Source organism: Podarcis bocagei (assembly GCF_964188305.1).
Source record: "Podarcis bocagei genome assembly, chromosome: 2".
Taxonomy (NCBI): domain Eukaryota; kingdom Metazoa; phylum Chordata; class Lepidosauria; order Squamata; family Lacertidae; genus Podarcis; species Podarcis bocagei.
Window position 1 is genome coordinate 86,986,208 of NC_138126.1, and position 16,116 is coordinate 87,002,323.

At 42.5% G+C, this 16,116-nt stretch overlaps 1 protein-coding gene and 1 long non-coding RNA gene across 2 annotated transcripts; both read right to left on the reverse strand.

Annotated features, from left to right (window-relative positions):
• Nucleotides 1-1,397: 1,397 nt before the first annotated feature.
• Nucleotides 1,398-15,959, reverse strand: MAT2B (methionine adenosyltransferase 2 non-catalytic beta subunit). Its single transcript, XM_081185760.1, has 7 exons — nt 15,774-15,959; nt 14,139-14,333; nt 13,240-13,354; nt 12,751-12,903; nt 8,287-8,480; nt 4,338-4,451; nt 1,398-2,877 (listed from the first exon to the last, which is right to left on the reverse strand). The coding sequence occupies exons 1-7, from the start codon at nt 15,942-15,944 to the stop codon at nt 2,707-2,709; spliced, it is 1,113 nt and encodes a 370-aa protein (XP_081041886.1). The 5' UTR covers nt 15,945-15,959; the 3' UTR covers nt 1,398-2,706.
• LOC308582553 lies at nt 5,192-7,367 on the reverse strand. The gene is made up of 2 exons (XR_014005738.1): nt 5,297-7,367; nt 5,192-5,266 (listed from the first exon to the last, which is right to left on the reverse strand). It is a non-coding gene; the product is annotated as an uncharacterized lncRNA (long non-coding RNA).
• Nucleotides 15,960-16,116: the final 157 nt, after the last annotated feature.

The window sequence follows — 16,116 nt, forward strand, 5'->3', positions numbered from 1 at the left end:
TCAGTCTTTGTTTTAAAAGTGTTGAGTTTTCCTTATGAACTTGAACATGGCAACTTCAGGACTATGTATTCTTCTGTAGCTTGTTTTCATATGGTTAACTTAAGGTCAGAGGGCTGGATTCAACTAATACAGCATGCTAGCAGAAACTCACTATGTAACCTCCACCCCCAAATCCACTGGGGGGTGGGTGGGAGGAGCCCCCAGAACAGTGTGGGGAGAGGAGAGGTGGGGGATTGTTCTCTCTGGTGAGCAGAAATGATGGCGGTGATGAACAATAAGAAAAGTGCAAGACTGAATTCTTCCCAGAGAAGACACTGCGGGACCAGAATGTTCCTCCACTAGTTTCCCAAGTATCAGATTCTGTGTGCCCATTTATTTTCTCGCATCATGCTTGATGTATACAGTTTGGAGTTGCTGGCATGTGACACCCCGATTCCTTGTTTCTGTTCCAACCCAACATTTATTACTTGTCAAAAAAGTTCATAATGAAAACCTCATATTAATATCATGCGGCATCACTCGGCCAACAAATTTTCTTTTCCATTTCCTCATCTGAAACTCACGATAACAAGTTACAAACTGATTAGTACTACAGTTGCTGTAAAAGTAGGAGCACTTTATAACAGGCAGAAGCAGCAAATGGAGGCTTCAAAAGACACAGGAATATAGGAAGGTGTAAGCAGTGGGGGCAACATATCCTCCAAGACTGAAAATACCTAAGAGCACAGCACATTACAAAATCCTTAGATGGAAACACTTCCACATAAGGATTAGCATGCAAGCTATGTGTGACGATTTCAAATGTATAAATATTGCAGAGGGTGTACATGCATTGTATAGCTATGACTTCTATGTTTTTAATCCATAGCTTTGAAAAGCAGTGGCCAATGATCAAGGATGGGAGGTACATTCTAGGCCACAGGTGAAGCAAGTAACACAACCATGACCAAATTTTAGCACCTAATTTTTAGTGGATCTCCAAATGCTCTTAAGAAGGCTAAATGATATTCCTAGTCATTCGACTGTTATGGGGCCACCAGTCAAATAGCACTACCATTTGTAGTTAGCAGTATAAACATGATCAAATCTCCTGAAACAAATTGCTCAGTTTTCATGCCCTAACTTTTTTCAGGTGAATGCATGAGCACTGAGAGTGCCATGCCAAAGGCCATCAAAATTCCAGCATCAGCACTAGATTAGTATATTCTGTGATCATGTTCTCAACTAGCTTACTGGAAAATTGGTTGGAATAGAGAGAATGAACTGCTGACTTGTTAATTTGGAGGGTGAAATGTATAAAAAATGTAAATGCTCACACACTTAAGTAACAACAGCCTTCCCAAAAACCTAACACAGCCAGAAATTTCCACAAGAAATGATGAAGACACAAGATCCCATGCCAGTTATATATATTTAATGTCGTTTTGCATTTATAACTTACCAAGTGCATATCAAGATGTCAGACTGTCAGACTAAGACAAACAAGCCAGGATATGTCCTTATGAAAAGGGAATGACAATATGAATGGCTTAGAGATATTTTATGAATCTGACTAATGCTGTTTCACCACCTTTAGAAGGTTTTTTGTTGGATGCTTTACCTTGGTCAGGAAACAGAGGAGAGAGAAGAGGAGAGAAAAAAGATACGCCTGCCACAAGCTGCCTTATGTTTTCTTGCTTTAAGTAAAAAGCCTGGTTTCAATACGTACACCCTAACACTCTATTGTAGTAAGAACACAAAATTTACACAAAAGTCACTTTGCCATTTAAGCTAGACATTCATGCTGAACAGCATTAATAGTTTTAAACTTTCTCACTGTAAGCATAGAATTTTCTCCTCAGAAATAGGCTAGTACAAATACCTAATGCAGCCATTCTATCTACATTTATGCAATGAGGAATGAACAACCAGGTATAGTTCTATTGGTATAGTTCTTTTGGTCCAATTGAAACAATGACAATTCTGATACAATGTGTAAACTGGTTGTTTAATGAGAACATCTAATAATTTTCTGGGTTCTACGGGGTTCTCAGAAACACCTATAAAGAAAAGACAGCAATAATGTTTGTATTTTGTGCCTCCGACACCCAATATGAACCAGTGTGCTCATTAACAGCGCGCATGTGACAGAAAGATATATGAACTATTTTGTACAAATGTAAGAAAGCAGTTGAGATTTCAAAATACAGAACATCTTTCAAGCATTAAAGCTACACCTTAATTGCAAAAATAAAGCATTACTTTAGAATATTTTGATCATAGCTAAAGCAAACTCCAAACTTCTCACTTCCATTTCAATCACATCAGAATAGCTTTTTTAAAAAATGAAATGCCAAAATCCAGTGCTTTATTTTAATTATTTTGGCAAATAGGGAAATAATGTTAAGAGAGATACTCTTTTGCAATCGAAGACACATAAAGCAACAGTGTATTTCAGGAAAATGGATCTCATCTCAACCATTACTGATGTTTGTAGTACTCAGAGGTTGCTAAATATTTAAAGAAACAAGTGACAGAACAGAAAGAAATAGCAATCACTTCGAACAAGGTTCTTTTTTGCCAACACCTCTTATAAGTTCACTAGTGCAAGACCATATTTTTACCTGATTGAATTAAACTTGTAACATAGAACACTCAATACAAAACCATTCTCCCCCCCCCCTTTAAAAAGTGCCTCATACCATACATGTTCTAAAATATTTCCAACTAATGGAAGACCGTCTGTCTCCACTTCTTGTCGGTAAGGAATGGCCAGAGTGATTCTTTGATCCCAACACGAAATGGAGTGTGCTGTCCAATGCCCAACATCTGTAGTCTAGAACAGTCAAGCTGAGCATTCTTGGGACGAAGAGCTCCCACAACTGGGCTATCTGTAATCTTTAAAAATAAAAATAGGCAGTAAAAGAGAAATATGCACTCTGTCTAGAACAAAAAATAAAAATAAAGAAATCTCTTCTCAGGAAAACACTCACAATTCTGCAATGTAGGATAGCCTAAATGCTTTCCCATAACAAGCCTGTAATTCCATGGACTTGCCTGTATGCACTTCCCTGTCGCCTACAGCTACCAAAGGAGTGGCCAGTTCCAAGGCTAAGGTAGAAAGAACTGCTGAGACTCATATTTTAATGTCTGATGTTTTGTTGTGTTCTTTTAAATTCTGTTGAAAGTTGCCCAGAGTGGCTGGGGCAACCCAGTCAGATAGGTGGGGTACAAGAAATAAATTATTTTTGCTATTATATAATGAAGAGTCAGAAATTGTAGTCAGGTGGGAATAATCTCCCTTAGCTGCATGCGTTGGGTTCCCTGAATCTCAGCTCAAGTTTCCAGCTTGCAGAGTTATGTGGTTACCTTTGAAACTGCAGAGGTGAAAATACAAGAGAGTTCCAAACTGGTAGAAAGTAGCTCTGTGGATATGGTTTATCAATCTGCATTATTTCAAAGGGTGGAAGATAGGAGATGCAGCCCATGGGGGGGGATTAAGGGAGCCCCAGGAGGTGGAACCTGGCAGCCTGACAAATGCAACCACCAAGGAGGTATCAACACCCTATTGGCTGAGACATAAAGCCGCAGCCGGCAGCACAGGAGAGTCCCAGACAGGAAAAGAAAGGAGAGGCAATGAGAGGAAAATGGGCAGACAAGGCAACACAAGAAGGGGAGACTGAAAGGGAAGCAGGGTGAGAGTGTGGAAGATGAAACCGCAGAGTGGCTGTGGGAAGGTGTGCGAGTGAATGAAGGAGAGGAATGGGACAGGCCCACAGAACTTAGTGGACAGTGCTGATGCAGAGGAGGAGAAGCAGGGAGGAGTGCTGATGCAGAGGAGAGAAGCAGGGAGGAGGAGAAGGAAATGGAAGAAGCTTCTGAGGGTATGGTAAGAGACCTGTAACCAGTGAAGGGGCTGCTTGTGTGAGAGGTTAGAAGGCTCTACCTAGAACAATTAGGGGAGGAAGCAGAAAATTATGAAGCTTGTTCCGCCACCTAAAGAAGAAACTGAAGTAGTATTGGCTGCACTCTAAGGACAGAACAACAGGAACCCTGAATCTGAACAAACTGTTCACAAAGCATGTCTGATGATGGAAGGAGCCCTGAGCTTACCAAGGTGACAAGCTCACCATCTGTCTCTGATGAAATGAGAGACAGAGGGACTCTAAGGAGCCTCAGTTGGGACCCTCGGTGTAAGAGAACAGCCAAACCACAGCTGGTGAACATTCTGCAATTATTTTATATTGTATTGTGCAATATTACTCCTGAGAAAGTTCTGCCTTTGATAAAACTTTGTGAGAGCTTTTCTTGCACATTCCTTTTTCTTTCTGTGTCAGGGGTTATACACTATGACTTACTGGTCTCAAGTGGCTACTGGGAAGATTGAAAGCATCCGCCATAGCACATGCCATTTCAAATTTAGTCATCCGCTCATTACCAGACCAGTGGAACGTTCCTCTTATTGATGGATCCTAAGGAAAAAGAGAAGTATACAAAGTTTATGTTCTTGTTTATTTTATGGTGTTAAATAAATACAGAGAAAACACCATAAACAAAGCTAGAGAACATTCCCTTTAAGGCTAACTTGAAAAGCAAGTTTTAAGTCAATCTAACATATCTGGATCACCCAGATAAGTTTTTGCAAAACAGAGAATTTCACATATGATCATTCTAAAGCTGATCATGACAATTCTGCCACCCTAACTCAGAGAACTTATTTTTCCATAAATAAATATTCTGCCTAATTGCAATTCCCAGCCTTGTGTTTTTCTGCAGAGTAAAAACATTCAGTTTTAGCTCACTCTTAGATTTATTCAAAGAGCAATCTTTTTTTTCCTTTTCTATATGCCTTCTTATATTTTGTCCCCCCTCTAGAACTATTTGTTTAGCAATGCGGTTATTTCAGAAAATGTGTAGAAAACACAACAGCAGCGAACCACCTTGTTTATAACCATGTTATTGGAATATTATACTAAACAAGAAGCTCAATATCCCTGGCTCTTTTCTATATTCCACAGTTCTTTGAGTAGTAGCTTTGCTATGAAAAAGGATTTGAGTTCCATTTCAAGCAAATCTCTGTCCACATAAGAACAAAATCATTACGTTGCTGGATCAAGCCAAGGCCAATTATTCTTTTAAAAACAGTAATCCACCAGATCTCTCTCCACTTCTCTATTGCACTCTATTTCACTCAACTACTGAGGGTTCCCCCCCCTAGAACTACATCAGTTCAACCAAGTATTGTAAAAAAATAAATAAAATAAAAATCTGGGCGGCAGTTTTCTTCCTTTAGAAAGCAAAACTTCACACATCTTACTCTTCTATGTTTATATGAAAAGACTGCCACAATCTAGAGCTATTATAATCTCTTGTGTATAAGCAATGACTAGAACTTGCTTGCCAAGCATTTCTACTGCAATATCACCTCTCATTCCAAGATAAAGCTATCATGATGCAAGGTCAACAGAAGGGGGGGAGAACTACCTTTAGTTTAAAAACCCTGGCAAGTGTTCTGAAGGTTACATGCACCTGAATGCAACTTCCTAGTATAGTCAGCATTAAATCAGCAGCTTATGCATTCCTCCTACAGAGGAATTCAATACTGCACTAAGAAGATTGCTCTGTCAGTGTGAACAGTTTTGTTTACCTGAAGGAACCATCTCCTCCCACCATGAACATACTGTTCTGGGTGAACCAGCACCTAGCAAGATTGAACTCTCGACTTACCAGCTGATGAGCAGATGCTTTGACAGCATGTTTTCCACAGTGAATGTGCTGCCAAAGCAAAACTGAACCCCACTCAAACAGCATGTAGCTGTGTCCTCAGAGAATGCCTGCACTCTAACCTCAGAGGTCCACCTGAGATCATGCTTTCTTGCCACCAGCACATTTACTGACCCAAAAAATAACCCCCCTTTGCCACCGCCACCATTCTTCTAGTCCCTGGTAAAAATTCCAGTCAAAATATCAACCCATTTATCGTTCCTATAATGCCTACCACATCACAATCTAGCCTTCTTCTGAACAGAATGGTGCTTCTTATGTTACTGCATTCAGAGGGAATGTTACAAAAAGTACTGGTTGGTAGGGTGAGGCTGCTGACCTGATATCCTGTTGCCTGAATTGCTTTTGCTTGCCTGCAAAATGGATGGTGGAGGTGAAGCTTGTGCATCTCCACTGGGCTGTCCTAGCTGCCCCCTTCTCCTTTACTTCCAGGTAAGCAACAGCAACATGGGTAATGGGAGGTCAGCTGAGCACCACCACCCTGCCCACTCTTACAGTATTCAAGACTAGTTGTAACAGTTAACATAGGGTTGTACCCAATGGTAGCTTTGTGATAGCACAAACACTTCCCCTTGTGCAAAGCGGGGCATATACCCAGTGCACCCCCATGCCTTCCAAAAGCTTCCCCGTAGGGTTCTGGATGCTCAAAAACAGTGGGAAATATTATTAGTTCTTGTAGCTTTCCCTTCCTCTCATGACAACAACAACAAAATGCAACATTAAAAGTTGAAACCTCAATGCAAAATAAAATATAGAAGACAATATGCTGGTAAGCAATAGATTACTACAGCTTGCTGGAAAAAGTAGGTCTTAAACTGGCACCTGGGGAACAATCTCCTTTCAACAGGAACAGAGTTGCACAGGTGGGCTGCTGCCACTGAGAGGACCCTTCTTCATATACTGTGCCCTCCCCCAGGCCATATTTACCAGAGGCATGGCAAGCAACCTTCCCCTGCAAATCTCAAAGCCTGGTTTACTGGTACTGAGGAAGGCATTCATTCAAGTACTTTGGTCCTCAGCCATTCAGTGCTCTGTACACCAGTACCATGAATTAAGCCAGGCAATTCACGGGCAGCCAGAAGTGTTTCCAGGATCAGTGTAACATGACCCCATCTCACCACCGTAAAGAAACAGTATGAGGCATTCTGCATCTTGTGCAGCTTCCAGACCATCTTCAAAGGAAGGCCTCTGTAGAACACATTGCAATACTCAGATCAGGAGGTTATTATAGCAGGAGCTACTGTAGCTGGATTATCTGTTCAAGAACAGTTATAGCTGGCAAACCAGCCAAAGGCGGGCACAAGCATTCCTTACCACGGAGGCCACACGAACCAGTTGGTTAGCGCATGGTGCTGATAACACCAAGGTTGCAGGTTTGACCCCTGTAAGGGGCAGCTGCATATTTCTGCATTGCAGGGGGGTGGACTAGATGATCCTCAGGATCCCTTCCAATTCTATGGTATCTAAACTCTAGTGACAGTTTGCAAACCAGGAAAAAACCCAACTACCTATCTGTTCTTTAAGAGGAGTACTACCCTGACCAGAACAGGCTATCTACTTAATTCCCAAACCTAGGAACCACCTACCCACAAAGCCCCCATCTTATCTTATCAAAGCCAATGCAATTCTGGGCTGCATCAATAGGAGTATAGCATCTAGATCAAGGGAAGTAATAGTGCCACTGTATTCTGCTCTGGTCAGACCTCACCTGGAGTACTGTGTCCAGTTCTGGGCACCACAGTTCAAGAAGGACACTGACAAACTGGAACGTGTCCAGAGGAGGGCAACCAAAATGGTCAAAGGCCTGGAAACGATGCCTTATGAGGAACGGCTAAGGGAGCTGGGCATGTTTAGCCTGGAGAAGAGGAGGTTAAGGGGTGATATGATAGCCATGTTCAAATATATAAAAGGATGTCACATAGAGGAGGGGGAAAGGTTGTTTTCTGCTGCTCCAGAGAAGCGGACACGGAGCAATAGATCCAAACTACAAGAAAGAAGATTCCACCTAAACATTAGGAAGAACTTCCTGACAGTAAGAGCTGTTCGACAGTGGAATTTGCTGCCAAGGAGTGTGGTGGAGTCTCCTTCTTTGGAGGTCTTTAAGCAGAGGCTTGACAACCATATGTCAGGAGTGCTCTGATGGTGTTTCCTGCTTGGCAGGGGGTTGGACTCGATGGCCCTTGTGGTCTCTTCCAACTCTATGATTCTATGATTCATAATTGTTTATTACTGGCTATCATCCAGCCCATCACTGTGTCCAGTCACTTGCACAGCATCATCTGGTCCAGATGGAATGGCATAGAGGACTGCAACAGGGGGGCGGACGGGGGAACCATGTCCTTGCAACAGAAGTCATCCATTAGTGTGAAGGCACCACTGGATACAGCCCACAGTATTTTTGAAATCTTGAATACATCATAAAAACACAGAATCACTGCTAGTACTACTACAATCTTACACATATGATAATATGTGAAGTAGTTCGAAAAATCCTGGCTGAAATTTATTTTAAGAATATCTCACCAACATTTTCTTCTCCGCTAGCTGTCGACAAACACTGGCTACATCCTTGACATAGGTGGGAAACCTCTGCTGCCAGTGGTCCATATTGGCTGATTTATTATTGAATTGCACTTTATCAAACATAACTGTCACAGCGCTCTCTTCCAACCTTTCAACCTCTCCATATAAAATAGGAATTCTAAGCACAGCAGCACCTAGAAGATGAGAAAAGCTATGAATACAAAGCTGTATTTATGAACAGGTACAATGAAAATTCCTCAGCTCATCTCTGAAAAGAAAATTAAACCACCTTTGAACTATTTACAAGACAGTTCACTCCCTTGAAAAGGCAAGTCTACTTATGTGGGAAAGAGAATAAATCTCGGTGGGTGTGAAGATTTCAGATGAAAACTTCAGATTATGTACACTTATACAAGGAAGAAGTGCTAAATTACATCAAAAACACCTTACCATGCAATAGAAAAGATGCCCAGGATCCACATGATAAGTAGGAAAGAAATAATGGTATAAGTCAACATCTACTGTTACCCCATCATAAAACTCATTTTTTCTCTTTGGAATCCTGTGTCACCAGTATATGAGAATGTTCTTCAATAAACCTGCAGTTAACTACCAACCCAAAGTAAGCAACAAAATGACTGCAAACACTCATTACAGGTGATTTTCAAGTTATGTAGGGATTATATTCTGGGGATATCACATAAATAATAATAATAATAATAATAATTTATTATTTATACCCCGCCCATCTGGCTGGGCCTCCCCAGCCACTCTGGGCGGCTTCTATAAAAACCAAAACTACAATAAAATATCACACGTTAAAAACTTCCCTGAACAGGGCTGCCTTAAGATGTCTCCTGAATGTCAGGTAGTTGTTTATCGCTTTGACATCTGCTGGAAGGGCGTTCCACAGGGCGGGCGCCACTACCGAGAAGGCCCTCTGCCTGGTTCCCTGTAGCTTTACTTCTCGCAATGAGGGAACCGCCAGAAGGCCCTCGGCGCTGGACCTCAGCGTCCGGGCAGAATGATGGGGGTGGAGACGCTCCTTCAGGTATACTGGACCGAGGCCGTTTAGGGCTTTAAAGGTCAGCACCAACACTTTGAATTGTGCTCGGAAACGTACTGGGAGCCAATGCAGGTCTTTCAAGACCGGTGTTATATGGTCTCGGCGGCCGCTCCCAGTCACCAGTCTAGCTGCCGCATTCTGGATTAGTTGTAGTTTCCGAGTCACCTTCAAAGGTAGCCCCACGTAGAGCGCATTGCAGTAGTCCAAGCGGGAGATAACCAGAGCATGCACCACTCTGGCGAGACAGTCCGCAGGCAGATAGGGTCTCAGCCTACGTACCAGATGGAGCTGGTAAACAGCTGCCCTGGACACAGATTTGACCTGTGCCTCCATGGACAGCTGTGAGTCCAAAATGACTCCCAGGCTGCGCACCTGGTCCTTCAGGGGCACAGTTACCCCATTCAGGACCAGGGAATCCTCCACACCTGCCCGCCTCCTGTCCCCCAAAAACAGTACTTCTGTCTTGTCAGGATTCAACCTCAATCTGTTAGCCGCCATCCATCCTCCAACCGCCTCCAGACACTCACACAGGACCTTCACCGCCTTCACTGGTTCTGATTTAAAAGAGAGGTAGAGCTGGGTATCATCCGCATACTGATGAACACCCAGCCCAAACCTCCTGATGATCTCTCCCAGCGGCCGCATGTAAATGTTGAAAAGCATGGGGGAGAGGACAGAACCCTGAGGCACCCCACAAGTGAGAGCCCAGGGGTCTGAACACTCATCCCCCACCACCACTTTCTGAACACGGCCCAGGAGGAAGGAGCGGAACCACTGTATAACAGTGCCCCCAGCTCCCTCCCATAAAGCCTAATTCACATATTTTCAAAACACCTGGGGTCAATGGCGGGTGGGATTGCCAGTGTCTTTTTTCCCTGGATGCTTGCGCCCTTTGTTTGCCAAGCGCATAAAGCTGAATGTGTGCAAGTAAAATGTGTGTAAGTTGCGAGTTACCTGTTCTCAGTCAGCCCTGCATTACATGAATGCACGCAAACTGGTGAGCTAAATCTGGTAGCCATTCAGTGAGTTCTCACTATCATGTATCCCTCCACCTACCATTCCTAACAACTGAGAAATCTGACATCCACATTTTTAAAACAGAAGTTGGATCCAATTGGGATGAGTCAACTTGTCTAAACAGAGGCTTTGGATTCAGCTAATAGTATCACTATACAATACAGATGACAGGGATTTGCTTGTTTCTAATGATTACCCAGCCAATGAACTCTATTGCTCTGTACAATCCTTAAAAAGGGTTAGGAATCTTTTCAGCTTTCCAGGTGAGAACTTTTATCAGGGATCTTAGCCTCGCAGGCCAAATTTGACAGATGAGTGGGGTTACCCATCCATCAGTCACCTGACATGACAATGCTATCAGGTGACTGAGCACTTTGAAGCCCCAAGATTGGGACTTCAAAGTGCCACATACAGGAAATTCAGCAGGCTTTGGCTCTACTGCCCAGCAGCTGCTCAGTGCTATGTTGAATTTCTCCCTGTGCATGGAAATAGTTTTAGTCTTGAGTCTGTTATTAATCAGTTTCACTAGATAATCTAGAGATCACAGATTTTGGGGAGGAGGAAAAAAATCTCTCTGTATAAATTCTCTCATCATTTGTAATTAATAAGCCTGTGTCATGTTCCTCCATCCTGACCACAGTAGTCATTTTTGCTAAACTAAATCCCACCAAATAGTTTAGCTTTTCTGTATAGGGAGGGTGTGCTAACCCCCTGGACATTTTTACTGCTCCTTTTACAGCACTACATTTTGATTTATCAGATGGAGTAAACAGAAAAGTGCATAATACTCTGGATGTATGATTTTCAAGCTCTTTCTTTTCTTCAATGCCCCTCCAAAAATCCTATTTTCTTTTCTCCCCAACAATTTCCCCATACCCAGTTTACTCCTTCCCCATAGCACACAGGCCTTTAATCTCATTTCAGTACCAAGCTCTAAAATTATAAAATGAGGCAAAATAAAAAGCAAGATAAATAGCATAGAGTTGCCAGCAGGTGGCAGTGATTGGGAATTTCCTTGGCCTTGACATTAAACACTGAAAAGAAGCAGTTAAGATAAATAAGAAATGGAATAAACCCTTAGTTAGACCTCCCAGTGATGTATTCTCATATGGCCCCAAACTTTATGGCTCCTTTCTTTCTTATGTAGTTTTGTCAAGCATGACTTCCTGATACTCATTAATGTACAGTAGGTAATGAATGTTTCTGTATGTTGTTTTAATTTTCCCCACCACCTTTTGTACAACACTCACAGAACAATAGCCATTGGGTGTCCAGTACATTTGGTAAAGAAAACAAATAAATAGAATCCTCAGCTTCTAGGCCACCAATACCAATACAAATCACTTAGGAAACTGAGGTGATCATCTAGTTTGCCACTACAAAACATATAGCCTTGCTCTTCACATGTTGTTGGACTACAGTTCCCACCAGCTCCGACCAGCACAGCTGGAAGTTCAAGTCCAATAACATCTGGAGGATACTCGGTTGGTGAAAGCTGCTGTGGCCATTCTGACACCCAACAGAAGTTACCAGAGAGCAACTCGAGAACATGCATCATTATTGCCTTTGGCACACTAACAGTATTGCTTTTGTCATTATCTACTCTATTTTAGCAAGTCTTGCAGAAGTTCAAATCTCAGCACAGTGGTACCTCTGGTTGCGGATGGGATCTATAACCGGAGGTCCAGCCAGATCCCAAGGTTTTTGCAACCAGAGAGACCACTTCTGCAAACACATGCACGGCAAAAACCTGAAAATATACTTCCGGGTTTGCCGCTTAAGAATCCCCAAGTTTATGTAACTGGAGGAATACGTAAGTGGAGATACGACTGTATAATCTTTGATGGATTAATCTGAGGTGCAAATGAAAGGGGTAAGAAGAAATTCACTAAAGAACTACTTCTAGTTATTGGAAAGGACAGGTGTCCTGAATTCCAACCACTTTTTATTCTCAAATTTCATTTGTCTTGCTAGAGTTTGTGCCTAGTTGTTCCCCTCTCAACAAGGGTTTCAAATTATTATTTTTAAAAAAGGAAGACTCTTATAGCTTCCTCTGCTCCTTACCCCTAACCTCAACCTCAACAATTAATTAACAATGCTACCATTCTCTCTTACCATTTCAACTCAGTGGTATACATTTTATCTGACCTTCTGTTATATTGGTTTTACATAATCTCAAAACTTTATAAAGAGACTTGATTCTAATTATTCTCTACAGCTTCCTTTTAAACCTCCTCCCCATTTTAAAATAAGTTTCTTATTTTGAAAATAAAATAAAATTGAACTTCCAAATCCATTTACTCCTATTTATGGAAATCCAGTAAAAGATTTCAAGCCTTAACTGTTAAAGAAAACCTTACCAGCTGTAAATTGACACTTACCTTCATTGTTTGCTAAAACTGCCTTTTCGCCCTCTAGTTTAGTTTTCCCATAGAGATTTAGGGGATTTGGTGCATCATTCTCTTTATAGGGAGGATTTGTTCCATCAAATACATAGTCCGTACTAATGTAGATCAAAAATGCTCCTACTTGAGCTATAAAAAGAATAAATTAAAGCAATATGAAGAGACGTAAATACAAAGCAGTTACTCTCTTTATCTTTATTCTCTCCAAGAATTTAAAACACACAAACAGCAAATATTTACGTGATTGTGAAAGACCTAAGTATTTCTAACCCAGAATTTGATTCCAACAGCTGGCAGCCAGTTCCCGCTATCCGTCTCCTCCACCAATGCATGTTACTCAAACAGCTAATGATACATTTCTTGTGGTAAGAATTCTTTAAGTTCAGGTGTATAACCCATACTTATGATGACACATAAAAGATAATTATGCATCCTGAGAAGAAATGCAGACCAAACCTTTTTTACCTGCTTCTTTTGCTATGTTCCCTGAAGCAGCCACATTGAGCTGAGAAGCAGCATCTGGTTGACTGTCTACAACATCTGGCCTTCTCTCAGCCGCACAATGTATTATCACATGAGGCTGGAAATTAAACACCCATTTTAATGAGCAAAGAACAAGCAAGTAGTTGTACCAAATCCACACTGTTCATGGAAAGCTAGCAGAAAATAGTCCCATGGAGTAAACCACATCTAAAGTGCAAATTTACTCTAGATCATCTCTGACTAAGTCGTAAGGCTCAACATAGATGCGGAGAAAGAAAATCATCTTTTTTGCTCAGACATTTCTTCAAGCTGTTTCTGCAGCGGTTTAGATATGAAGAATTATTATTATTTTTTTGGGCAAACTTTAACATTTCTCAAGCTCTAGAAGGAGTCCTTATACTCTGAAACACAGTGAGCGAAAATAAAATAGTTCTTATATCAGTGAATACAGGAGCCTTCCGTCTCCTTTGTTTGCTTTGCTCATTGGAGGTGCTCTTTTCCCCATTTTTCTTGTGCATGCAATTTGCATAACCAAAAGAAAGGAATTCCCTAATCACTCTCCAAGTGAGAAGCCCAACTTATTCTGCAGTGTTATTCTAAAGAAGGCTTTCTAGGTTCTACTAGACTACTAGTATATAGCTACTTTCCTGCACACTAGTTTTCCTCATATCATGCACCTCATATACAGAAGGTGCACCAAGGGTTGCATCAGAGATTACAGAGGGGGGAAAATACATAAACAAAGCTAAATATTGCTGTGATAGATAGTGGACATCAATAATCAGTAAAACTTTATGTGACCAACTAACATGAATTTACTGAAGAAACCTTCAGAGAAACATGGTGGTTAGCCGCTTTATCCTTCTTTCCACCATTCTCACCTGAAAATCCTGGATGACATTGTGAACAGCAGTAGTATCTAGAAGATTAACTTGCTCAAACATTGGTCGAGCCCTGCTGTACCCACAACCGACAGCATTCCAATTATTTCCTTTAAATTCCTTATACACAGATCTGCCAAGCAACCCAGTAGCACCAGTAATCAGAACACGTCTGTTTGGCGTATCAACATCCTCCTGTAAAAAAAGAAAATTGTTATCTTCTATATTCTTAACAAAACTTAATCCATAGTTTAATATTTGTTTTAGAAGGCTTTAGGGGACCTTCTGTGTGAGTCTACTCCCATGCAAGCCCCACGGAGTTCAATGGGACTTATGCCAAGGAAGCATGCACAGGACTGCACAAACAGCCCACAGTATACTGAAGACAACAACCTTAGATTGCTTATAGCTCCAAGCTTTACATTTCTAGCATCAGAAGGACATATCTTACTATTGTTTACTGAAACTGACTTGCATTAAAAGGGACTGTTTAAATATATCGTATAAATAAAGATAATGTTTACAATTGTTCCAGCAAAAGGCTAATTAACAGGCAGCTAATTTAGTAAGCTTCTTTGCATAGCAAAAATGGTGACTGGAATGATCAAAATAAATATTCTTTCAAATATGTGGGTTGAAGTGGAATTTCCAGCTATGTGAGGAAGTACATCACAGGCGTGGTTCAGAATCAAATACTTAAAAGGAGGAAGGGGGATGAATGACTAGTTCCCCATTCCACCTCCCCCACTCCAAGTTACAAGCACAGGGAAGGGGCTGTTAGTTAGAGAGACCAGTGACAAGCTGTTATTCCAGTTTTGGTTTTGTATTGTTTTATTTGCTTTTAATTGCTGTAGGATCCCACTGCTGTTGCAACCCACACTGGGCATCTTAACGGTCAGAAATCCCACGAATTTTTATTTTATTTTACTTAAGACAGAGGGCATGGAAAACATTTTAACAAACTGATCCTGATCTCGGAGCAAAATCCTACTATGATGAGCGAGGCTTCCTCTCAGGCAGGCAACATCTGAAGCGTACATTTCGCCCTCCCTTCCCCAGCCCAGCAATAAGGCCTTGGGGTGTTGATTACAACAGAAAGAAGTACTTTGGGGGGGTACGAATACCCCTAAACATTTTGTGAATCTTTGTACTTTTGTCCATTTACTGTATTTATTTCCCCCGATTTGGCCTGTCAAATGGTGATTTTCTGTAGTCAAAATGAGAGTACCCCTAAACAAGATAAAAAGCACTGCCTGAAAGTAAATCCCGTTGCGCACAGTGGGGCACCTAAAATCGGATTATTGTATTATCACCATCGCCCTGAGGCTTCCCCCATCTTAGCCCGACGGAGGCTGCTCTCAGGTAAGTTGTGTTTGGGATCGTCAGGAGTAAGTTAGTGCCACTCAACCCGGGGGTAGATTTTTCTTAACACCCAAGCGGAGGCCTACCCTGCAGGGATGGGCTGGCCATTACAAAGCTTTGCCCAGACCCCCGAGCAGCAGCGGCCCCACCTCGGTTCGCCCCACCCCGCTCAGGGGGCGCGGCTAATATCTGTTTACCTCCCGCGGAGAGAAGGAAGGGAAGGGAAGGAGGGAAGGCGGGGAAGAAGGCCCAAAGCCGCCAGCTCTGCCTCACCTCCTCCAGCCAGCACCTGCCGGGCTCGAACCGGATCCGGAGCCCTTTCTCCCACCCGACCATCCCTCCGCCTGCCTCAGTCCGCGCCCGCCGCTCGCGCTCAGCTCCACTTTCGCGGTGGCGGCGGCAGCCATTCACAGGGCACGCCCACTCGACAGCCCCGCAGCCCATTGGCTCCCTCGCTTTGGGAAGGTAGGGCCTCAGAGGGGCGGGCGGGCGGACGCGCGCTCGGCTGCCGTTGGGACACGTTCAAGGCCAGCCCGCTTATTGGCCCGTCCCTCTAGAACGGGGCGGCGCGCGAGCCCCTCGAGAGACTTGCGCGACGGAACACGTCGAGCTCCCT

Coding starts and splice junctions, on each gene's coding strand:
- MAT2B (XM_081185760.1), bottom strand. CDS start 15,944: ATGGGCTGCGGGGCTGTCGAGTGGGCGTGCCCTGTGAATGGCTGCCGC. Junction 4,452..8,286: donor TAGCGGAGAAGAAAATGTTG/GTGAGATATTCT, acceptor CTTTTTCCTTAG/GATCCATCAATAAGAGGAAC. Junction 2,878..4,337: donor CCAGTAGCCACTTGAGACCA/GTAAGTCATAGT, acceptor TTATTTTTAAAG/ATTACAGATAGCCCAGTTGT.